At 39.3% G+C, this 22,877-nt stretch overlaps 1 protein-coding gene across 3 annotated transcripts in view; it reads right to left on the minus strand.

Annotated features, from left to right (window-relative positions):
- Nucleotides 1-22,877, minus strand: part of LOC136778948 (protein O-mannosyl-transferase TMTC1-like) — a 120,244-nt gene that overhangs the window by 37,101 nt on the left and 60,266 nt on the right. For all 3 annotated transcript variants that reach the window (XM_066736164.1, XM_066736166.1, XM_066736165.1), the window contains 4 exons: nt 22,038-22,111; nt 17,818-17,949; nt 17,656-17,728; nt 14,263-14,366 (listed from right to left, as the gene is read on the minus strand). In XM_066736164.1, the coding sequence (XP_066592261.1) occupies nt 14,263-14,366; nt 17,656-17,728; nt 17,818-17,949; nt 22,038-22,111 (383 nt within the window). The remainder of the gene's footprint in view (nt 1-14,262; nt 14,367-17,655; nt 17,729-17,817; nt 17,950-22,037; nt 22,112-22,877) is intronic.

Raw genomic sequence — 22,877 nt, forward strand, 5'->3', positions numbered from 1 at the left:
CACTGATGTAACCATCGATATACTGCCTATTGCTTTATCAAGTAGCGGCTTCTCAGTATGTTCGATAAGGCAGCCATACACATATTTCGCTCTCTTCTGCTTCCTTGCCTCCTTCAACCACGCTACTCATTGTTACGATGTGGTGAACTGCACGTGCCAATAGTGGCTTTCCAGACGGGTCCCTATTGTCTCGAGAACAACGAACACAACGTTGCTGGCAAATATTCTGCACGATACACCACGTAAGTGTTAATTTCAACGGCGTACGATCCCTTCTAATTGTCCTCGGCGTCGCTATGGATTTGAAATGAGTTGACCCACCCCCAGTTATTTGTCCTATGAGTACGGATTACTGCACTTTATCACTAATCATCTCTTATGAAGAACCTCAAATACCTTTTTTCGTCGCCACTTTTGAAATTAATGTATCCACGAATGTCTTTCTTTAATTTATACATAATTTCAATTAAAAAAAAAAGAAAGGGTCTGGAAAAATACAAAACGTGAAACAGAGTATATATATGAACACACTAACAAAAGAGAAAGCGTAAGAACTCGTGAAAATACTGTAGAATAAGTGCTAATATACCATTGCCCTTTTTTCTATAGGAGCCTTTCGAAAACATAAAAGCTGACGCTGAGCATTTTGGACTTTTATCGATGTATGCGTCCATTAAAGAAGTTCGATCTGTTGTTGGTTTGTCTTCGCGTGGCTTTATTCCAAGCTATTATATAATCACAAATAAAAGATAGTGGTAAATTTTCATTGACATTAACTCAAGTCATTTGTTCACTGATTTTGTAACATCTTTCACGATCTCACTATATGTATTCATATTTCATTTGCCTCTCCATATCAGCCCTCCAGCTTACGTTTACGAAAATAATTTGGTAGTACAGTTTTGGAGTTAAAATATCATTTATTTAGCAGTGTTGAAACTGTGATTTCGGAACAGAACAGATGCCGGAGCTTCGAGAAGCGTATAAAGCTAACGCAGCAAACTATGAAATGTACATTGAATTTGAAATGGGTCAAAGTAAATAGCATATGAAACAAAAGAAATGCTACTATATTTTCTGTCTTCTTGAATAAGGTTAATGAGCTGTGCTTGCTCTTAAAGCTTGGCTAAAGGATGAGCAGATACTCACTCGACTGTTGCGTCAAGCTGTAGTCTGAGGATCAACAGAAGCAAAGTATAATAATACCATTTCACCCCAATCCTTCATCTCCTTCTCTTACTCCAGCATGAATGCCAAGAGAGCTCAAATAAAACAACTATATTGACGTTTACCCTTCAAAATATAAGCGAGTCTTTTCTCCTCAAACGTACAGGGGTTGGGGGCAAATAATGAAGAAATAGTAGAATTTTTTGGTAATTTAATTGTTAAAAACGTTATCCTCCGCATCAGAATATAACGCTGTAAGCTCTAAAATCATGAATCGATTCGTCGTTTTGTTTGTTTGACGTAAACGTTGTTGAATTTCCGAAAGTGTAGTAGGAATATACGCATGGGGACTATTATACGCGTGAGAAGGATAGCCTGAACAAACGATATAGGGCGTTGCACGTTGGTACGCGGTACGTGCGTACAGTGAGCTGGATTGCTACGAGCTCGTTGACTCTTCAACGAGAACTTGAAGGATGGACCTACTACTTTGTTTCACTTTAAATAATGCCATGCCAAATATAGTATCTGTTTTGCATGTGAACATTATGTGAGTAGATAACGTTACGTAGTCAGGTCATGTGCGCCAAATTGAATAGCGATAAATTACGGATTGTTGTTCAATGATTTGAGATATTCGAATGTTAAGGGCTCCATATATAATAAAAATATAGAGAACAGACTGTTAAATAAAAGAATATCATTATCTAAGAATCATTATTGCCACAAATTCTCGATTAATGTTATTCTTATGTTTAATATGTTATTGCTTGTATTTTTCATTGTAATCATTCCTTTACAGTTTTTAATTGAAAATTGTAGAAAAAGGAACAAGCAAAAACCGAAAAAGTTTTAGTCCTACGATTAACAATTTACACAAAAAATGGTTTTTCCATTGCGGGAAGATTCGGCCACGTTAGTTGCAAAACTAGAAAAAAGCGAGAGAATTGCAATGCGGTAATTTTTCGATAAGGCTGTGCATATGACACCGTTGGGTAGGTGTATAATTTGTGTAACCAAATCTTGGCACGACGTGCACAGAGAAGGTTGTCATAGCAGATGTCGTAGAAATTACGATACATGGTACATGTAGCATATGTTGTACCTCCTATAGATGCTGTCAAGGAAATAAGCTATTCTAGAAATTTAAGAAAATTTCTAACAGAAAGGTAATAAAATATTTATAATTTATTATGCAATCTTCACAGCGGGGTAGCTGATCTATGGCAATTCTCAAGTTTTGAGATTCACTAAAGCTTTTCTCATATAAAAATTCAATACTGGCAAAATTATCGCTGCGTCACTGCATAATATTGTTCGTTTTGCACAAGAGAAATAGTTGAATGTTAAATAAAAACAAAATAAAATTCAAAAAAACAATGACAATAATGTATTCCAACCAGCGGCCGTGTTTTTTTCTCGCATAATTTTTCTTGTCGCTCGACGTGCTTTTATTTCGTTGACATGATTAATGGTTCTCTGCGGCTCGAGACGAAGGAAGAAATGTTAGCCAGAAATGTCAAAATAATAATTCGGAGCATACATCAAGTGAAATGCACGTACGACGTGAAAGGAAAGATTTTTGTAAACGAATTCGCGCTCAAGGATGACACAAACCCACCTTCATTCCTTTATTCGAAATCGTATAGCTTCAAAACATATACGAGGACCTACTAAATCAAATAATATTTCAGGAATTAATGTATTAAGAAAATGTATATCTTTTAGTTTTACAAAAAGTTTCATCCGGAATATTATTATACACGTTTTAATTGCTCTATTACATTCAACATTCAAATACTGTAGCTTTTCAGTATAATTAAAAATTCATTGAATTAAGCGAGGTCCATTTGTTAAACTCGAAGAAACTATTAAATAAAACGCGTAATTAATGTTTATAATATTTTAATGAGAGAAAAAAACCTTGACAAAGTTTTTCACATTAAAATAAGCACACGATTTACTCCATTGTACATGTGCTCTAACAGGTAGCTTTGAGCTAAATTTCTTTGAAATTGGAATATAGACTAGCATGCGAAACGATGATATTCCTGGCACGTATCTATATTACGAGTACACCTTTCGAGTTTTATGATCATGAAATTTGAACAACGAGTACTACTCTTCTGCAACGAAATAACCGTACGTTATAAAGTGTTATTACGCTATATTAGTATTCAAGCGGTTATTCTTACTTTTTTCCATGTTCCACCTATGCACTATTTTTCAAAGTAACTTTATAGATTTTGCATAGAAATTACTAAGCATTCAAATTTTGAAAATAAGTGCTTACAGCTGTCTTCGTAACAAATTTTACAGACATTCTATAAAGAATGTACTCGAATTGCCTTTTATGAGATAGTCCTCCTTTTAGTTTAGTGCTTATTCTCTCTTGTATGTTCTGTAATTGACTAATATGATTTTATTAGAAATATACTAATGAGCGGTACAATAAAATTAAATTACTAACGTAACTACTTTACTGGGTAATTGAATGAAATTAAAAGATGTTTGATCATCATTTGTTCACTCTCTATTTTTAATAATAAATGAAATTGATTTAACAAAGCCCTTGCGGTATTACCACTCGTCTGTGAGTAATCAAAATTTATTTATAAGATATTGCATTGTATACATCGATGATAGACCACTAATTGGAAAATATAAAGAGCCCTACACTTCGATATAACAGAAAACTGATAATTAAGCGAAAACGCATAAGCATGTATGAAACTATGAACTGATTAAATTCATTAAATTTTCCGTAAATTTTATTACTAACAATTTCGACCGATTATCGACTATCAATCAATTAGAATTAGATTATCCAATTAATTAGATCCATACCACGAAAAGGAATTAGTAGCTACAGGATGACTTTACTATTTATAAAGCTTATTATGTATGTATAGGTATACAGCTTGTGTCAATTTGAATACTTACAGCTCTCAATATTTCAGTCCTTCCCATTTAAGATTTTAGTGGTAGTTTATACTCTTGCTAGCGGTTTGATGTAATTAAGCAGACAGACAAATCAATAGATATTCACTGTTAAAAATAAAATCAACACGTTTTTGCAAATTTTCATATTTTTAATAAGGATCGACTGAATTATCGACGATGGGTACGTTTACAAATTGACACACCTTATAGTAATTATTTAATGCTTTATCGTCTATCTCCTAAATTAATCAATTCACGTCTACTTATTCTGCCCTAAAAATATAAAATTAAAACATATTAGTGTCATTTAAATTTTACACGCTGTAATTAAAAGTATAATAAAAATGTGAAGTTAATTTAGCGAAGATGGTATAAAGAGCGATCAATTTTCTCCAGATGATCGTCAGTGAAGAAAAAAAAGGTGAGGCTAATTAATTACATCGGTGAATCTAGCCTTCGTAGAAAACCGCAATTGGGCGTGTCGTGTCCAACGATCGAAGTTTCGTTACTTACGAACCATCTGACAGATGGCCTTTGCTTCATCAACTTCAGTTGTGTGCGCGCTGCAGTGGAGGGCCGAGGAAAGAGAGAAAAGAAAAATATGTCTGAAGGTTGAGAGAAGGGGAGGGAGGCCTTCACGGCGAAACAAGACGGAAGAAGATACACGAGTGACAAATTTGATAGGACCGAGGCGTCGATTAGAATCGAAGAAAAATCTTCGATCGACGAAGCCTTGATTAATTAGTGCTAGAATGGAAAATTACAAGAAGTTGATAATAAGGACATTGACGAATAATAATGACGCTCGAATTGTTCATCGAGCAATATGAAAAGCTGAAAGTTTAATAGGAGTTCGTAGGGGAAAGTTTTCGCGCCTTCTACTTGCTCCCTTTTTTCCTCAGCCAATGCAGCACGTAAGGGCTTTGATGCGATGGGAGCGATTTCCCCACCCTCGCGATATCAGTCACTCGCGACTATATTGCTTGTATAGTATATCCATTAACGTGGTTAATTACGAAGCACAGTATGCATAAAGTGAGAAGAAGGAAAAAAGCAGGATTAACGAGATTATAACGAGCTGATAAATTTCGATGTTGATGTATCTATATAGTCTGACTGCGTAAGAAAATTACAGGCTGGTACAGGAGGTCGCGAGAAGAGTGACGGAACGGGAAGAGGTTCCTGTAATGGAGGTTTATTGGCAATTAATCTTGCGAACCGGATGTGCCCGCTCCGACGGGCACGATACACTTCCGTCTCGGCGAGCTGCCGGTAAACCGAGGATGTATTGCATCGTCGCACGGAATCAAATGCCCCCCTCCCCCTCACCCCCCTCCGTCTCTACAAGGCCCCATCATCCGCTATAGATCCCCTACGTCTTCGTCAGTTTGAGCGGAAGTGCATTGTACCTTTGTACTCTTGCTACTCTCGACCTCTACTCCTTACACCGAATGCGTACCTATAAATACCACTCGCCATCGAAATGTTTCATGATTTTGATTTCTGCTTTTTACGACAATAGCGTTTGTCGTGTTTATCGGGAAATAACAATTTTATTATTTCTCTCTCTCCCTCTCTTATTTTTAATCGAATGATACGATATTTTTCGAGCTTCAAACTGCTAGCCAAAAGCGATATTAGTACCAGCTGCTGATCCGAAACGTTCTGTACTCGTCGAGAAAAGTAGAAAAAATACAGAGCACCATATTGTGTGTATGACGCGTTAACAATTTTCGATACAAATAATGCCCGGCTGTTTTAATTTCGTGCTACCTCTCATACTTATTATTCAGTACTTTTCTCATTAAATATTTTCCAGAGATTTAAGATATGCTAAAATCAGTGTAATTCGGAATTCAGTTGATTGGAAAGCAGAAAGGAGTTCAAGTTTCGGTATGACTTTGTTTTCCTTTGTACCCCTTCTCTCCCTGACCATTTCATTGATTTTATTAGAAGCCTCTGGAAATTTGTTATACAGACTTAAATATTTTAGGTTCCCAAGAGTTTTTCAGTGAATTATGTAACGGAGAACGTTTAATCTATATCGATCTGATAGTCGTCATCCTTTGAAGTGCTCCTTCCATACAATAAAAGAGATAACCATGCTATCGTTAATTCAGACAAATAATGATAACAATGAATACAGAAAATGAGACTCTTAACATGTCACGAATATTAAGTTTTCCACTACATACCCTGATGCTATGATATCAGCTGGTATACTGTAACTTATACATTTACGTTTACATTGCAGGTCATTAAGCTATAATCGAGTTAATTCACGCCGGTTTGGTTGGAAGGGTCAAATTCATTGACACGAGAACTTGTATAGGTATATGGTGCGTCAAGCGCGGTTAATTCAACGCCAAAATTTTCCAATGAAAATGGCCCAGCGGTGACTGCGAGGTCAAAGGCTTGAATTGATGCTATTTCCAAAAGTTTCTGATTAGCTGATTTATTTTATCGCACGTAATCGCCTCAAAATAAGGAGTACTCGCACCATTAAATGCAGAAGGCTCCTCTTAGTTAAAAAGTAGTGAAAATGATGATGGCGCTACTTGTGAAACTGATGAGCATTAGTAAGAGAGGAGATAGTTAAAGAGAAATCGAGAGGAAAAAATAATAAAGATTATATAGATTTAGAGTAAGAGCATAAATAATAGAGAAAAGAATTAAGAAAACCTTCATTTAAATCCTGTATATAGTACGTGCTTATTCCCAGGAAATCGTGAAATAAAATAACTTTTAGCACATATAAAATTTTAAACTTACGAGGATGGAAAGATTTTTTAATGAGTGCATTAGCACAGAGATTTCTTGAATGAATTCGGAAACGTGTAAGAGCGAATGAGAGGGAATGTGTGTGTGAGAGAGAGAGGGAGGGAGAGGGGAGAGGGGGGGGGGGGTAGTGAGGTTGTTAGTGGTAAAGAAGAAATCCACTGGAAGACGATGAACGAGACTGGTGTGGGAGAGCGAGAGAATTAGTAGGTGGGGCTTTACGCAGATAATTTGTGGCGTGCAATCTCGACTCAACTACCCTGGTGGATGAAAGTAAAGTAAGGCGTATCTACGGTTTCGTGGTAATTTACTAAAATTTCTTCCGGTGAATGAATGAGCCAAGTCTAAAGCATTCTAGTCGATTGATTGATCGAAACGAAAATAACGTTTCACTAGAACGATATAAGTGTACTCTACTGTTTTCATTCCACGTTTTACAATACGTAATGCATACATATATGTGTGGGAATTTGTTATGATTTATTATTGAAATATGTTAAGTTACTATGCGTGTCTATAGTTATATATCATTTGCGAGTTTTTGAGTTGTCGTTTGTTTAAAAATGGATAAAGACTTTACTTTTCTCTAAAAGAGTTTTTTGAAGGAGGATTAATAAAAAACTTTTTGCATAAAATAACGTTATTATTTCCTTACGTATATAGAAGCCAATGACTTTACGATATTCAGCAAAATTCTAGAGCATGTAACAATGTTGGAACAGGGCCAGTACAAACAATAAGGTACACGGTTCCTTCCTTTAAATATTCGAAGGGATGAATGAAATTAGTTAAGGGATAAGCAAAGTAGGACGGTGTTCTTTGTGGGGGTAAACGAGCGACAATTTTGCTTCCGTAAGACAATTAGAGAATGGAGGAGAATGGTTAGAATGAGAACTCGTACTTACCATTATTTCACACACGACACGTGAACAGATGGTGACAATAGTGTCATACGGCGAGGATATCATTGACATACTCCACTTCCACAGTCCCGAATTCATTCATACATCGGGCTTGCCGCTTATTATTGTTTCAAAGTCTAGTTGCAAGTCTTACACGCATCGGTGTCTTTTATTCATAATAACGTGACACGAGAAAAGATACAAAAAGAAGGAAGAGGAAAAAAAACTGAAAAGCCAAGGGAGAAAAAGAGTCATAAGAAAAAATAGGTGGCTCTGAGTGCATGTAATATTGGAGCTGGCAAAGAAATTGGAAGATTAAAGAGGCAGACGTTTAGTCAAGCAAGAATTTATATTCCACTCGTCGATCAAATGAAATCATAAGTAAGACAATTAAATTATTACTAGGTCAGATTTTGGTCTGGGCCAGGAAATGGTGTTCAATATTTTAAATACTTTTTAATTCATAAGCTTGATTATTAAGTTTGAGAAAAACAGACAAACGAACTAAAATTGGTACTCGGAAGATCATGTAATATTAATCGTGTAGTTTGCGGTAGCAAAGAGCATCCCGCGCGGCCTCGAAACACGATGTAAACGGCCGGTGTTTCGTAACCGCTCTGCCGCCATCTGCATCTTTAAGAGACGCGGAGCTCTCTGCGAAATGCAGCGTTCTCCTTTAGCTTTGCTCGGCCCCATCGACTTTACATTACCCAAAGTACCTAATGGATAATGTAACACTGCTGGAAGATCCAACCTTGTGACGTACGTATTTCGATCGATGACCTTTGACTAGCTGATGGCCATCTTCCTGTTCATCATATTTAACGAGAAAAACGCTAACCTGCTTTCAAGATCAGATTTTTATGCCATTAACAATATTCAATCTGATGAATAATAAGAATTAATTTGTCTAATTGGGGTGCGAAATAAAAAATTGCACATTTTAAAATTAACGCAGCATTGCCCGTTTATTAGCTTTCTTCGAGCTGGAGAATTCGATGGAACAATGTGTGGAATATTTGGGAGAATAGGTGAAAGAGCTTAATGAAAACACCATAAAAGCTGTTTATAACATGATAAGCTTTGCTGGGTCGTAATGTACAAAAATTACTCTCTTTCTCTCTCCTCCTCCTCTTTCCTTCATCAGTGACAAAAAGAGGTCCCCCTTAAAATACTTGTATATACCATATACCTATATAACTAATTATGTGCACTCAGCTCCATTGTCTCCTTTGTCAGAGAAAGCTCCGTTTCTCCACTGTGTATTTTTCCTTAAAAATTTGTAGAATATTACGTAAGTACAAATTGAAAAACTCGAGCCATTAGACATTTTGTATCCTTGCTACTTTTCTTCTTCTTCTTCTTACCGCATCGATACATTATTTGGCTCTTTTGTTGGAAAACGATTAGAGAGATAAGCTTTAAATTGTATCAAGAGAGAATCTTTAGGGAATATTTTCCTGTTGGGCAGCATCACTGGAGTAAAATTCTTGGAAGGCGCGCAGGTGCTTGAACGGGGTATAAATTATGGTGGGAGTGTACAAAGTTCCTGCGGGAAAGTACTTACTAGAAAGAAGCCCATATGCCCGTAGCTGACTAGCGGTATTAACCGTACATGGAGTAGTGTGTGCACTGTTCTGTATATATACATACACACACAAAAATATGGCTTAAATCGTAAATCTGTCGCGGCTTGAGTTAGAGCACGAAACACGTTTTGCAGACTGCCGCGATTTTGAAGCTCGCACATGCAGACCCAGGTTTCAGCCGACACCATGAGCTGTCTTCAACGTGCAAACCTACTAACCCCCTCCCCCTCCCTCCCCTTCAACCACTATTACGCTACGTGCCGCGTGCTGCTTACACGGATCTTTCTATCTCTTTGGCTTTTATCTTTTCACTATATATATATACATGTTGCTTGGCTACTCGGCTTGATTGCGAGTAAACGCAAGAATTCATCCGAGAGATGCGTGTGCAAGCTTACAGTTTTATGACGGATGATTTAAAGTTGTAAGGCGAGCTCTCCCGATAAGAGAGTTCTAGATTATATTATATAGGTAAATGCTTTTGTTTATTGTCGCGAGCTTATTATGCATATATATACACGCCGTATAACTACGATTCGGCGCAAACTCGCATTTTGCACCGCTTGCACCTAGAGCTGCGTTACCGGTTTACGTGTGCTACAATAGAACTGGAAGATGGTGGAAGGGGGTGTAGCCGTGCACCGCATGTATAGAATTCTATCGTTCGCGTAGGATTACGAGCACGCCATAAATGACTTGGCTCTGCCGTTTGCATTTTCCTCTAATGCGCCTCGTAAATATTGAAAGAGCTTTCGAAACCTACTCAAAATGTTTTGCTAGATCGAATAGGCGCTTTAACAGCGCCGTATCTACTTTGCGCGTATGGTATAACATTTGCTGTTTAAACCACCTCTGGCAACGCTACAAAATTCGATTCTCACCCCTGTGTGCCTTCGGTTATTTTATATTTTAAAACTACTCGCGTGTTCGCGTACGGTTCACGCTAGTATTTTTCGATACGCGTGAAATATTAGTCGGTCTATTTTCATCGAGAGATTTCCACACGCAACTCGCGTGCTCTTGACACTTGTACCGCTCGAAACTATGTTGAGAAAAATCTTGGTGTACTTGGTTTCCGACTAAAAGCATGGATAACTGTGTATATATATATATATATATATATATATATATTCAGTGGATTTGTTGAAAGCACTTGACGGTTCGAGTATGAAAAATTTGTTTCAGTGGTGCAATGTAACGATCACCGCTGATTGAGGTGAAATGGTCAGGCTGCAATCAAAGAGCGTAGCTGTAATATTTATAAAATGTGTGTATATATATATATATATTTGCCGAGAGAAAGAAATTTTTAATATTTTACTTATATGTATAAAATTACGACACATTGCAGCTCAAGTTTATTGCGCTTTCCAGGTAATAGCTTTCTCTCTCTCCCTCTGTCTTTGCAAAATTCCACATATATGTAATCATTACTTCATAAACTCAATGCTATAAAGTCATGTTATAGCTATTCAAGTGATTTAATGTTGGGCGCGAAATTGCGAGGTGAATGCATGGAATTTCCAAGCAATAGCACCCAGCACGAGTGAATTATAAGCAAACAATATTAATTTCCATACTTGTCTGTGTACAATAAATTGATAAAATTAGGTAGACTACCGCTGCGAGCGAGCGAGTCTGATAAGCTCTATCCGAGTGTCGTCGTATTTCTCTTCGGGGGGACTTCGTTAAATCATACGCACGCTCAATGATAAAATATGCAAAAGATAAAGGATGGAAAGGGGACAGTGTAAAGATGACAAGACTGGGATGTTGGCTCTCGAGGTACGAAATTCTCTTAACGCGGCTAAAGTCTAGAAACACACTGGAGCCGTATGACTGTACGAGTGTGCCGGTGAGCATTAATATTTTACAGTAAAGCCAGCCAGACAGATAGCCGCATAGCCAACTAGTGTTGGAGGTGAGGTAGCGTCCTCGCGTATACATACATGTATGGGGAAGTAGTTGGCAGGAGGCAGGAGGCAAGAAAGAGCCAACCAATGTTGATACGCGCGCGCTTCGTAATATCATTGCACATGGGTAAGCACATGCAAGCAAAAGTCTGCGAGGAGCCCCATCGTCGTCGTCATCGTTGCCATCGTCAACTACGAGACAGAGCACATTTTGCCAGGAGGATGGAAGGAAGGTATCCCCCCGTGGAATTAATCTACGTGTGTCTGCCATGTGTGAGAACGTAGTAACACAGCCCTTTAACGATTCCAACTATTCAACTCATCCGTTTACTCTGTACGCCCCCTGGCAACCCATAGTTTGCTCCCAGCTTCTCTCCATCCTCCTTCGTCTTCTTCTTTGCTTTTACCCAACCAGTCCAACCTCTCATGCTAAATCTATGACTTGCTAATGGGGAACTCGACATAAATCCCTATAAACTTACTTGTCTCGCCCCTGCAAGATTTATGCATTCCCAGAAATTTGTTAGTTCAACGAAACGTCTAATTTTTCATATTTTGATATATATATATATATATGTACTTCTATAGGTAGAGGAGCTTTTTTCTAAATTGTAATATCTCTGTTACAATGAGAAAGAAAAATCGATTTTCTTTCCTTTCCAATTGCGAGTGCAAACGATTCTGTGGGAGGATCGGTTCTCGCACGAGACTTCCCAAATGCAAGCTCGAAAGCAAATCGAACCAACGTCGTATGGGACTCTCTACTTGCATTGCTGCTCGAGATTGACAATAGAAACCTATTTTTCGCCTTAAGCTAGCATCGTGTCAGACCAAACGGATGAGATTAAATTCACCCCACGTTTTATATTTTTATTTGTAATCCGCCAGTTTAATCTTTCTATATGTATTATAAATATTAAATAATATAAAGCGGCTGAAGTAAATGTAAGTCCAGGAGAGAAATTATAGCTTTACGTGCACGCAGATTTTATCGAAATCCATAAGCTCAGTGGAAAAATTTCATTAAAATTTTATTTGCTAGCGCGTTAACGAAGTAAAGTCAGCTACTAAAACATTCTGAAATCGAATTAACTTATTTTCTTATTCTACCGCGGGACGCTTCACCGTACCACAACGAAGCTCAACACGAACAATGCAATATTTATGTATAACTCTCCAGTAGGAAGAAGTCCTTGGGGATACGAAACACTTTTGCGAGTTAGTCCAACAGGGGCCAGTCAGGTTTCGTAGGCTTGTGCGATCGTAAATTTCGTAAAATGACGGCACATCCAGCTAAATTATACATCTCATAAACTATTCCTGCCCAGTTTCCACAAGGCAGGCAGAAAGTATTTCGCATAATATCTCCAGTTCCCAACGCTAAAAGAGAACGAGAGAGAGAGAGAAGCAGAGCTGTGCAAAAGATGTAAACATTCCGCGAAGATAACCATTCTCGATAGGCTGATACATGCAGCAAAAAGCGAAGCTATTAAGAGAGGAGAAAAGCTGCAAAGACAGAGATAGCATTACATATACGTTGAATTCCTCTTTTTTTTTCACTTTTTTCATCATCGTTGGATTATACCTTTAAATTCTAAATTGTTCGTATGCACTTGTTACAACGAGAAACATGTATATACCATACAGTTATTTATCACTAGTGATTTTTACAATTGAGGAGTGAAAAATGTTCTTCAACGAATGTACTATATTTTCAAGTGAACCCGTTGGAATTACTTATATTTAATGCCGCTCAGACGATTTATGCGGTGCGCGTATTATTTTATTTCTTTACACAACTGTACATATTTAACAACGCGTTAATAATGCAAGGTCCGCGTAGAGGAGCGTAAATTTCGCTCGGCAATTTTGCATTCGAGTTTATTTTCCCTCTCCCGACTTTTTTCCTCCCTCCTTTTTTCACTCTGCAGTTTCCCCCCTTTCCGGCCACCATTTTAACTCCCGAATAACCAAATAAAGCATGCCCACCTCAACTTTCACTTTCATTAAAAGGCCCGGCCAACGAAAACTTTAGCAGTATACACAACCTGACGCCTCTAACGCGTTATTGCAAGACATTTTGAATTTCGAGAAAATCCCATTCCAACGTTCAGTACTGTCCGTGCCAGTCTGTGCATGGCGCAGGATTTCAGACGATTCTTTAAGCATCGTTTCGTTTCGGTCCAAAAGAATCAGAGTAGTCTAGAGAAAATTTAGAAGAGATCTTTTCCCATGCTAGCACGAAGAAAGCACAATGTCGATGGGGCATCCTAAAAAGTTATGTCCTTTTAACAATGAAAACGATATAGAGATAAAGTGAGCGATAAAGATGATGATGGAAAGAGTAAGAGTAAGAGAGAGAGAGAGAGAGAGAGAGGGAGAGAGGGAGGGGTCGAAGGAAAGGAACTTTTCTCGAGACTCGGCGGAGTAATCGGAGTGGAAAAGTTGGTCGGTTTAACCCGACAACGAATCAAAAGTCTTTCTTCGAAAGGGTCGAGCGACGCTCCCGAACTTAGAGATATCGCCAGTCCAGAAGGCTAAAGAGAGGCCAGCCGTTTTAGCCGTGGTATCACAGTGAATTCGGGTCAGCTTGGAATCACGAGATATAATCAAAAATTCCCGGATATACCCTCCCAATAATCGTTTATCTCGTTGAGCTTATATATATAGTATATTCATCTTGAACTTTGGTTCTCGATTGTTTCACAAAGAGGGCCTCGTATATATTTCATCTCAACACCATACTCGTACTATATACATATATAGCAAGCTTAATTTAACTCTTCGATTGGATCTGAATTCCTGGCGTAATAATATTTACAAAACGGACATGGCGTGCTGGAAGGGACAGATAGAGCAGGTAGTCACGAAGCGCTTACTTGTAAGCGTTGTAAATCGCTATGAGTTTTGAAACATAACAGGATTTCGCCTGGACTTACGTAACATAAAAGGATTTGTGTAAGTACTCACCTCACGTGGAAACTGGCATGAAAGGCTGCAGGATTATCTTGCGGCGAAAACTTCGGTAGAGCTCCATGAAGGAGAGCGAGCCTCAGTACAAGAAGTACACCGAACTGTAAGCAGAAACGGAGAATAATTGTATTATCAGTACGCTGTACAATGTTTAACTCTAGAAGCAGTATCTTGTCCCGCTCATCCTATTAATCAGCTTCGAGTACGATGCTAGAACCTTGTTACATTCTGTTATAGAGTGACCTTTGACCTCTTTCACTTGAGAATTAATATTATATACCGAACAGTCTCGATCGCTTTTAGTCATAAAACAGATTTTTGCTCTTTCTAAAATTTTGTGCTTTCATTATAATCTCGTATTCGCTGTTCCATATATACCATTCATTTATACACGAAAAAGTTTGATACTGGTCAAATTGATACAAGGAACTATTTAAAAATTGACGTAGTACATTTTACTGGAATTACAAATGAAATTAGGACTCGTTTGACTGTACGGGGAACTATTTTAATTCATATGTATATATATATATATATATATATATATATCGAAGAAAGGAAGGAGAGAGAAAAAACTGGCCGCGACTTTGTACCGTCGTCAGATTTCTGTCACGTTTCGCAGCAGATAATCCAATAGTTCGTTTGGATCCGCACTGACTACTTTCCCAACAGACTTCCTTCAAGGGTTCGGAAGGGTTTCCGAGTTGGACAATCCGTACCAATCCGTGGTATATTCATATCCTCCAGGATCGAAGCGGTCGGCCAGAACGCTAACGGAATGAAACGGTCGCTATCGCCATTCTGCTTGTCCTCCGATAGAGATACTGAAATATCGCGTTACATAGTCACGAGATGCCGCGGTGTGCTCGTGTTATTCGCGACACACAATATCGCAAATGAATCGGAAATTCAATTACTGACATGCAAGAACCACTGGTTTACACTACAAATATTAATTATTTAAAATGACATTCGATTCTCTCATGCCAGGTGCTAACAGTCTCTGGTAATTTTCACTGTAAAGAACTCGCGCGTGATAAGAGATTTGAAATGGCGAGGAGGAATGCCAATTGTATGGCTTGGAAGACTTACAACGAACAAGAGAAACGTATCACATCTCACTTATATTCGTGTCTCGGCCAGGCTTCTCTTCAAAAGGCGAGTAATTTAAGACCATTTCCAATGCAAGTGGTAAAGGCTGTGCGGTGGTAAGCCAATCTACTAACTGTATAAGCATATTCTTGAACAATTAGTAAACAGTGCTTGTGTGATCTAATGAAACGCTTTATCGATTAGGTTGGTCCTGATGTATTCCACTGCGAGGATTCCGTGATGTGTTTTGAACAACAATAATTTTCGACATGGGCAATAAATTCTAATAAATATGGTAGGATAAAAGAGGTGCATTGTGTATCTTTAGTCTTTTAAAGAAGGCATGACTAAGGAATAAAGCACTGATAGGAAAAACCTCTGCGGAGTATGACCGACTTTGTAAATTCGTTTTTCATGTAACGATATAGGCTCATTTAAAACCAACGCGAGGGTAGTGTCGATAACGTTAATTCGAGTATCCGAGTATTATTTTTAATTGAAAAACACTGTACCGTAAATTAAAAGCAAAATATTCGATTTACAGTCTCCGTAAAGTAGTTGTTTATATTTTTTATCAAATAAACGTTAATAAAATTCAGCGATAACTCCACGCAATTGAAATTGAATTAATTTGTTTTCAGTTTAAAAAAATGGACGTTTAATCCGAAGGAAGAAAATCGGTTTTGGCGAAATGTTGAACGTCCAAAGATGTGTGGCGAATGTCTAGGGTGCAGGGAAGGGAAAAGAAGCAGTACAGTATAGTATGCAAATGAGCGTATGAGGGTAGGTCGCGTTTTCGCACGCTTCCCTCGTTCCCCGGCATAAATTAGCATAACTGGGGAATCGCACCACCTAAACCTGAGGACTCCTCCTCTCTTCCTTCTCTGTCTGCTTTACACAGACTTTGAGCAGACTTTCCCCGGCTGACTAAAGAACCCGTGTAAAACACGACAAAACTTGTTAAGCACCGCAAGTTTGCAGATAAGACCGTATCGATTTTCCCGGAATCAGCGCGAACATTTCCAAGTCATTAAGAGATTTCCTCAACTATCGAACAATTGATTTCGAGCTGTAAAATTGTTATTCTTCTTGTACCATGTCTCGAGCCTAATCGTACATACTTCGGAGGCTCGGGATTATGAATGAAGTTTTGAAAAAGTATCGTGTATTGTACTATATATATATATATATATATATATTATTAGAGTAGTCCATGAAATCCAATGTAAAACGGATCTCCAAGTTTTAATGGTGCAAGAGGACTGGCGTAAATGTATGGAGCGAGTTATTCGCAAACTAATCTTTACCGGACACTCCCTTCCGACAATAATGGTCCTTAGAACGGGTTCGTCTAAATTAATTCGTAGCCGTAAAGTCGATGAGGGCCATGGACCGCAAGATCTTGCGTTATCTAGCCACGAGGCTAGCATCGAGAACGGTGGAACGGTGGAACGGCACGAAGATTTAATGGCGTCTCGTAAACTCCCTTTGGAGAGGTAACACGTCTCTGCCGTAACGCTCGATTGGTCCATCTGACCCAGCCCGTGACCTCTCTTAAGTGCAAAACTTAACTGAAATTTCGGATTGCTTATTTCTACAAGATCTTACATTGTTGCACGTAGCTGCATGATGTACAGTTGGGGCATATAACGCTTGATTCTCTGTACAGCTGTACGTCACATTTAAGACCAGCTATATATGTGTAATCGCAAAAGCTAACAGCGAGGCTAACAGGTTAATTGCTTAAAAGGATCCGTCGAGCTGATAGGTTCGCGTGGGCGTAGATGTTGAGGGTAATGCCATAATAACAAAGCTGCTGAAATATATACGCGAGTCTACTATGGTAGTCTGAAAAAGCTGTGGGGCCTCTACGCATGAGTAGTCACTGTATGTTGTGCGTTAAGAGGATTTCATTACCACCCTTTGGGCTTATCTGGTTCTCCCTTCGTGGTTACAAGGGATAAAATCGTTTTTTCTCTCCTTCACCCCCCCCCCTCTCTCTCTCTCTCTCTCTCTCTCTCTCTCTCTCTCTCTCTCTCTCTCTCTCTCTCTCTATCACTCTTCGCTACTTCCACCATCAGTCCCTCGATAATAATTCGATCGGACCAAAACCCTTGGGCAATTCTCGCAGCAACGTGGACAGATTTCAAAATGACTGATCGATTGGACAATATTTGACCAACGATGGTCGCGAGTCCCGTTCCTTCGTTTCGATCGATTCTCGCGAGATAAAAATTACTCGGGTCGATCGATCGTGCTTGATTATGGTATAGAGGATTAATCGGATAAAAGACTCACCGAGACAAGCAGGAGAGCCGCGCGTCGTGCGAAGTAGCGAGAATCATCGTTGAGTCTGGCTTCGAAAATAGATCTGAAAGGAGCATAGATTTCTTGTTGAGAGAAGGAGGAAGGAAATTCCCAGGTAACCGGATTTTTAGCACGGGGAGCTTAAACACTTACCTCTTGATTGAATGCCAGGAACGGCAGAGGTCGTAAAGAAGGTTTAGAGGAAGGACCGTAATGCCAGTTTCTTTGGCCAGCATCGACAGGGCGCCCAGGCACACGCTACTCCACACGTAAGCTGTCTGCTGCCTGAAAACATCAATCATTTTGCCAGGGCATTAATTATTTATCGCATTTGGAAAAGGATCGCGTGTAATTAATGCGACATACGACGGGTTTTATATGCGCAAAATTAATTTGGAAATGTACGCATCGGACGTAAATTATTATTCTCTTTGTTGTAGAACGTTTCGTAGGTGGACAGAGACGAATCGCTTTAAAAAATTCACATACACGAGTGATATGTCGATATAGGGATTAATTCGAGTTGTTTCCCGATAAAACTTATGACGGAGGTAATCGATCGACGCCATAAAATCCGCAGACCGGTCAATTAAATTGGTTGGTGCACTTATAGGCTTGTTTGGATGAGATCGGTTCAAGTTGAGCCATCGATTCAATGTGCCTGATATCGCAAATGAATAAATCCGCTCGATGACCCCCTACTGTATATTTCATTCGAATAAACATTCCGCCCGACGAACGCACCAACTTTATTAAATTATCCATTGAATGGAGCGCTCTCTTGCCAAAGGGAGTTTTCGATTTTATTTCGCTGCACCAGCTGCACCATTTATGAATTAAACGAAAAGCATTCTTCACTCTGTATATGCGTTATACGCGTATACGTAGACGCGTTCCTCTACTCACACTCGAAACACGAAAGCCGCAGTTTTTAGCTCACAAGAGTTTGGCAAAAATGATTAAACTCATCTCCTAGCCGAAACTTTTCAAGTCGTTCCTCGCCATGGCTTTATTATTATTATTGATTATCGTCTTACATATATATGTATCCTACAGCTTTGACGCGATTATCGCACTTTTACGAGCCGGATTGATTGGAACCATTGAAAATTAATACGAAGAAACGAAAGATAAAACTGATAATGTTAGTCAATTAAAAGTTACTTTCCACCGGATAGTAAAGCAGTCACGTACGTTTAAAGAGGCTGCTCTCATTAACCTTGCTAAACTCTTGAAGAGCTTTTTACGACGAATCGGTCATTATTAAAAAAGTTCGTAATCTGACATTCAGACGAGACGGATCACTTCGCGATCCCTCTTGCGGCAAAAACTTTGACAAAAGAGCAAAAAGAACAAGTACACTCTTCTTCCTTTGGCGCTCTCGCTCGGTAGCATTACCGCCGGATTCAATTTCCGCTTTTAGCGCTTGCATATCATAAACTTCCGGATCTGATGAAACAATAAGTGTTTCTCGGAAATTCTCGACCAATGCGAGAGATCGCAAGGAACTCGTACAATTTAACAGCGTGCAGTGGATAAAGCTCGGAGGAATGTTTGTGTTTAATAATGATGATCGTGTCAAAATGTGGTAGCTGGAATAAAATAGGGAGGCTGTGAAATAAAATAGAAGAGTGGAAAGCGATGGAGCATAAAAAAGGGGTTGGAAGTAGCTGAGGGGGATGAAAAGATAAAAGAGGAGGGTGGATGGAAGGGAGGGTTAAGGAGGAAGAGAGGGACTGGCAGTGGGGGCGGGGGTGGGGGTCCGAGTGACGGAGACCAGAACTGGAGTTTGGTTTGGAGTTGGAGCTGGGAGGAACCGAGGACTCAAAGGCAGCCAAGAGTAATCAATTTCCTTGGTTCGAAGACAAGCAGCTTATACCCTCTTGGCAGGCAGCGACCGACTGAGCTAACATTATAGGCAGGGCTTTACCTTCGTGTCCTTGAGATCCCCCACCCCACCCTAACACCCCACCTACCCATTCCCCCTCGCAAACTTTACACTGCAAGTGTCCAAGTCCCGGTCTCTCTCGCGATTCTTCAAGCCGCTTAAAATATAAAGTCTCTATCGCGAACCTACCAACTCAAATATTTTCCAGCTTATGTTTAATCCTAATTCGATGTTACATGGTTGCTTAGACCTCTGCCTTAGATTCCTCTCGCTCTCTCGGACAGCGGAAAATCTTTAGCACTGGATGGAAAAATTGGTGCAAAAAGCTATTGTAAACGTTAGATCGATAGAAGCTGCAATGGTGTTGCTCGAGCAATGCTCTGATAAGCAGTGGTAGAGATCAACGATCTGCGCGCCTATCAGTTGCTACCGGACGGCTGCTGCGAAATAGACCTTCGGCGAAACGCTATTTCTCACGGAATCCACCTTCCACTACTACTTTCTTTTCTCCTTCCCCCCCCCCCCCCCGACTCCCCTCTCTACCGGTCCACCAATCCAAAGCGTCTTCAGTCGAAAAAGAATCACAGAACGAAAGGAGACAGGCCGTAACCCTCGACTCAGCACTTTTGATACTGCAGAATTCCGATCAAGCTGCTTTCAAGTAGTGGCACATACGGTGAGAAAAATCGTGAGTTCGGTATCTCGCTCGAGATGTACTTATGTATACATATGTACTGTGTAGTCGAACAATCCATTCTCTACACTTGTATGTAAAAATAATATTTAGATAACCGAGCTTAATTTTCAGCTTGCCGATAAAAAATAAGCAAAACAAAATTGTCTCTTTATCGATTGGTTCGTAAGAGCTTCGGCTTATGAATTCTGCAATACCGAAAATGATATTTCTCCGGATGAAGTTGAAAGATCTTTTAATCTCCCTGCTTAGAAACGATACCCTCTAGGAAAAGATTGAGTAGTAAGGACATCGGGAAATTGATGGAATCTAATACCGAAGGCTCGTTGTGCGTAACATGAAAAGATGTCGAACTGTACTATATATATAAAATATAGCTCCATCCAATTATACCCCTTTATTGCAGATATGCGTTGGATAAGAACAACGTAAAGATATAAGAGTATCAGGAATAAAGGAGGAGACACAGAGTCGCAATGCTAGTTCGTGCTCGGTATATTTCATGAGTAAGTAATTACAAGCCTTGCCCCGGTAACCCTTTTTCGCCTAATTTAAAGAAATTTATCTTTGTCACGCCATAAGACCATTAATTAATATAATTGTTTCTTCTCATTTAAACCGGCTGTAGGATTCTCATAGTAAATCACAATGAATTGGCCTGCTCGCAGCGCATGAGATCCTAAAGAGAAACAAGCAAGAAGACCAGGTGCGTATCACTGCCTAATCATGTTTGCTGTATTACGACTATTTGCTGGTAATTCGAATGCAGACGAAGAGAGAGAGAATATCTTAGATCGATGTAAGCGATTTTAGAGGATATTTATGGTGCTTGCGTTGATCCACGGGCGCCACTTCTGGTCTCAGTAAATTAGTTTAGTTTATAATTTCCACCAACCGACTTTACGCTCACGAGAATGAATGGGACGCTATTTTGGCGTCTGCCTGGCGTCGACTTCGTTCCGACGCTAAGCGTCGACTCGACGTCTTTTGACGTATATGCGGATGGCAAGTTTCCTCGAGTTATGGCTGCATTATACCTCTAAAGCGCTATTTCCCTTATTAGCTCATCCCTCCCGGCTACTTCCATAATGTACACTTACTACCCCCTTCTCTCCTATCACTCTATCTATCTCTCTTCTAGCAGTATGTCAATTAACCGCACGGTTACGTGAATCATTTTTCCCCAATAGTTACGATATTAAACGTATCTTCCATCCCTCTATCTCCCCCCCCCCCTCTCACTCTCACTCTTTCTAATTTTTTCTTAATTTTACGCTTTCATCTCAGTTGAAAATATATAATTAAACAAAGTAGTAACGAAAGGACCTATTCGATTTCCCGGGAAATCTAATATTGACAAAAGCTCGTGCGAATTGAATTTATTATACACATATATATATATATATATATGTACGTATACGTCATATCTCTACAGAATTATTCGTATTTTCCCCTATGACATGACGAACGCGAATAACAAGGATCTCAATTTCGAGAAATTCGCGGTTATTTGAAAGCCCGGCTATTGGTATGGAAAAAATAAAACGTCCAGACAGGAAGCCGATGAAAGCGTGCGGTAATAGTAACTTTCGAGCAAGCTCTGACGTATACCAAAGTAAGTTTCACGCGATATTAGATGCCTCGACGTGGTACTCCGTGGATGTTATACTCGCGGTACACGGTGTCAAAAGTTAATACGCTAAAATGCTTCGTATGTAAGTATACGCAAGACACGAGTAAAGGTACTGTATAACTTTGTCTTACAAAATTGATTATTTTTACATCACTTACCCGTGATAAGCGAGGAATGACAGTAAAAAGAATATGCAGGCTAAAACGTCAGCTCTTCCCACGATGCCAGCGACCTGCAACCAAAATACGAGAATATCAATTTTCGACTTAAGAAAAAATAAACCAACTTAATTTAAAATAGATGAGGAAAGAGATTCAATTTGTTAAGGAGGATGTGGAATTTTCGTTGTTAGAGAGATAGGAGGTCATATCACGAGGATCAAAACGTGCGCTTTTAGCTGAACGAGAGGGTGCGACGGAGTCGCCGGGAAAGATTCTTTCGGGAAATACGAAGCGACAGGCCGAAATTGGATTTCGTGGTGTAAAACGAGTGAGTCTAAGATCGTCTATGTTGTATTGCGGAAAATTTAATTTGGCCTCGATAAAAAAGTAACAATTTCGCTAAAATCTTGCTCTGATTTGAGAAAAAAAAACTAATACAAGTGGAGATATTTAATTTTCTTTTTATCAATATCAAAATCCTATCCGAAAACGATTAGCCACGAGTGAATAACCGAGCGTCTCTTGTGAGTCAGTCTTCCCAGTGCAGAAAGTGGACTTTGTCTATGCGAGCCTCTGAAATTTACGGGTCCCGTCCATCACGTTGGAGTTGCCAGCCTTCAGCGCCTTCAACGAATTAATTCTGTAGAATCGCTCGTGGCTACGAGCCTGTTTGAACTATGAAAAAACAAAGGAGAGAAGCCACTGTTGAAAAATCAACCGCTTGCTCTTTTCATCAGGTAGTTCCTTCTTCGAGCTGTACAAATACTTTTCGCTTAACAGTGCCCATTGGAATTACAGATTTAACCATGGTTATATATACATACATATATATACACA

Source organism: Prorops nasuta, unplaced genomic scaffold (genome assembly GCF_024137725.1).
Source record: "Prorops nasuta isolate Cenicafe-Biocafe unplaced genomic scaffold, Cenicafe_Pnas_1.2 PNAS00015, whole genome shotgun sequence".
In the NCBI taxonomy this organism is placed as follows: Eukaryota; Metazoa; Arthropoda; class Insecta; order Hymenoptera; family Bethylidae; genus Prorops; species Prorops nasuta.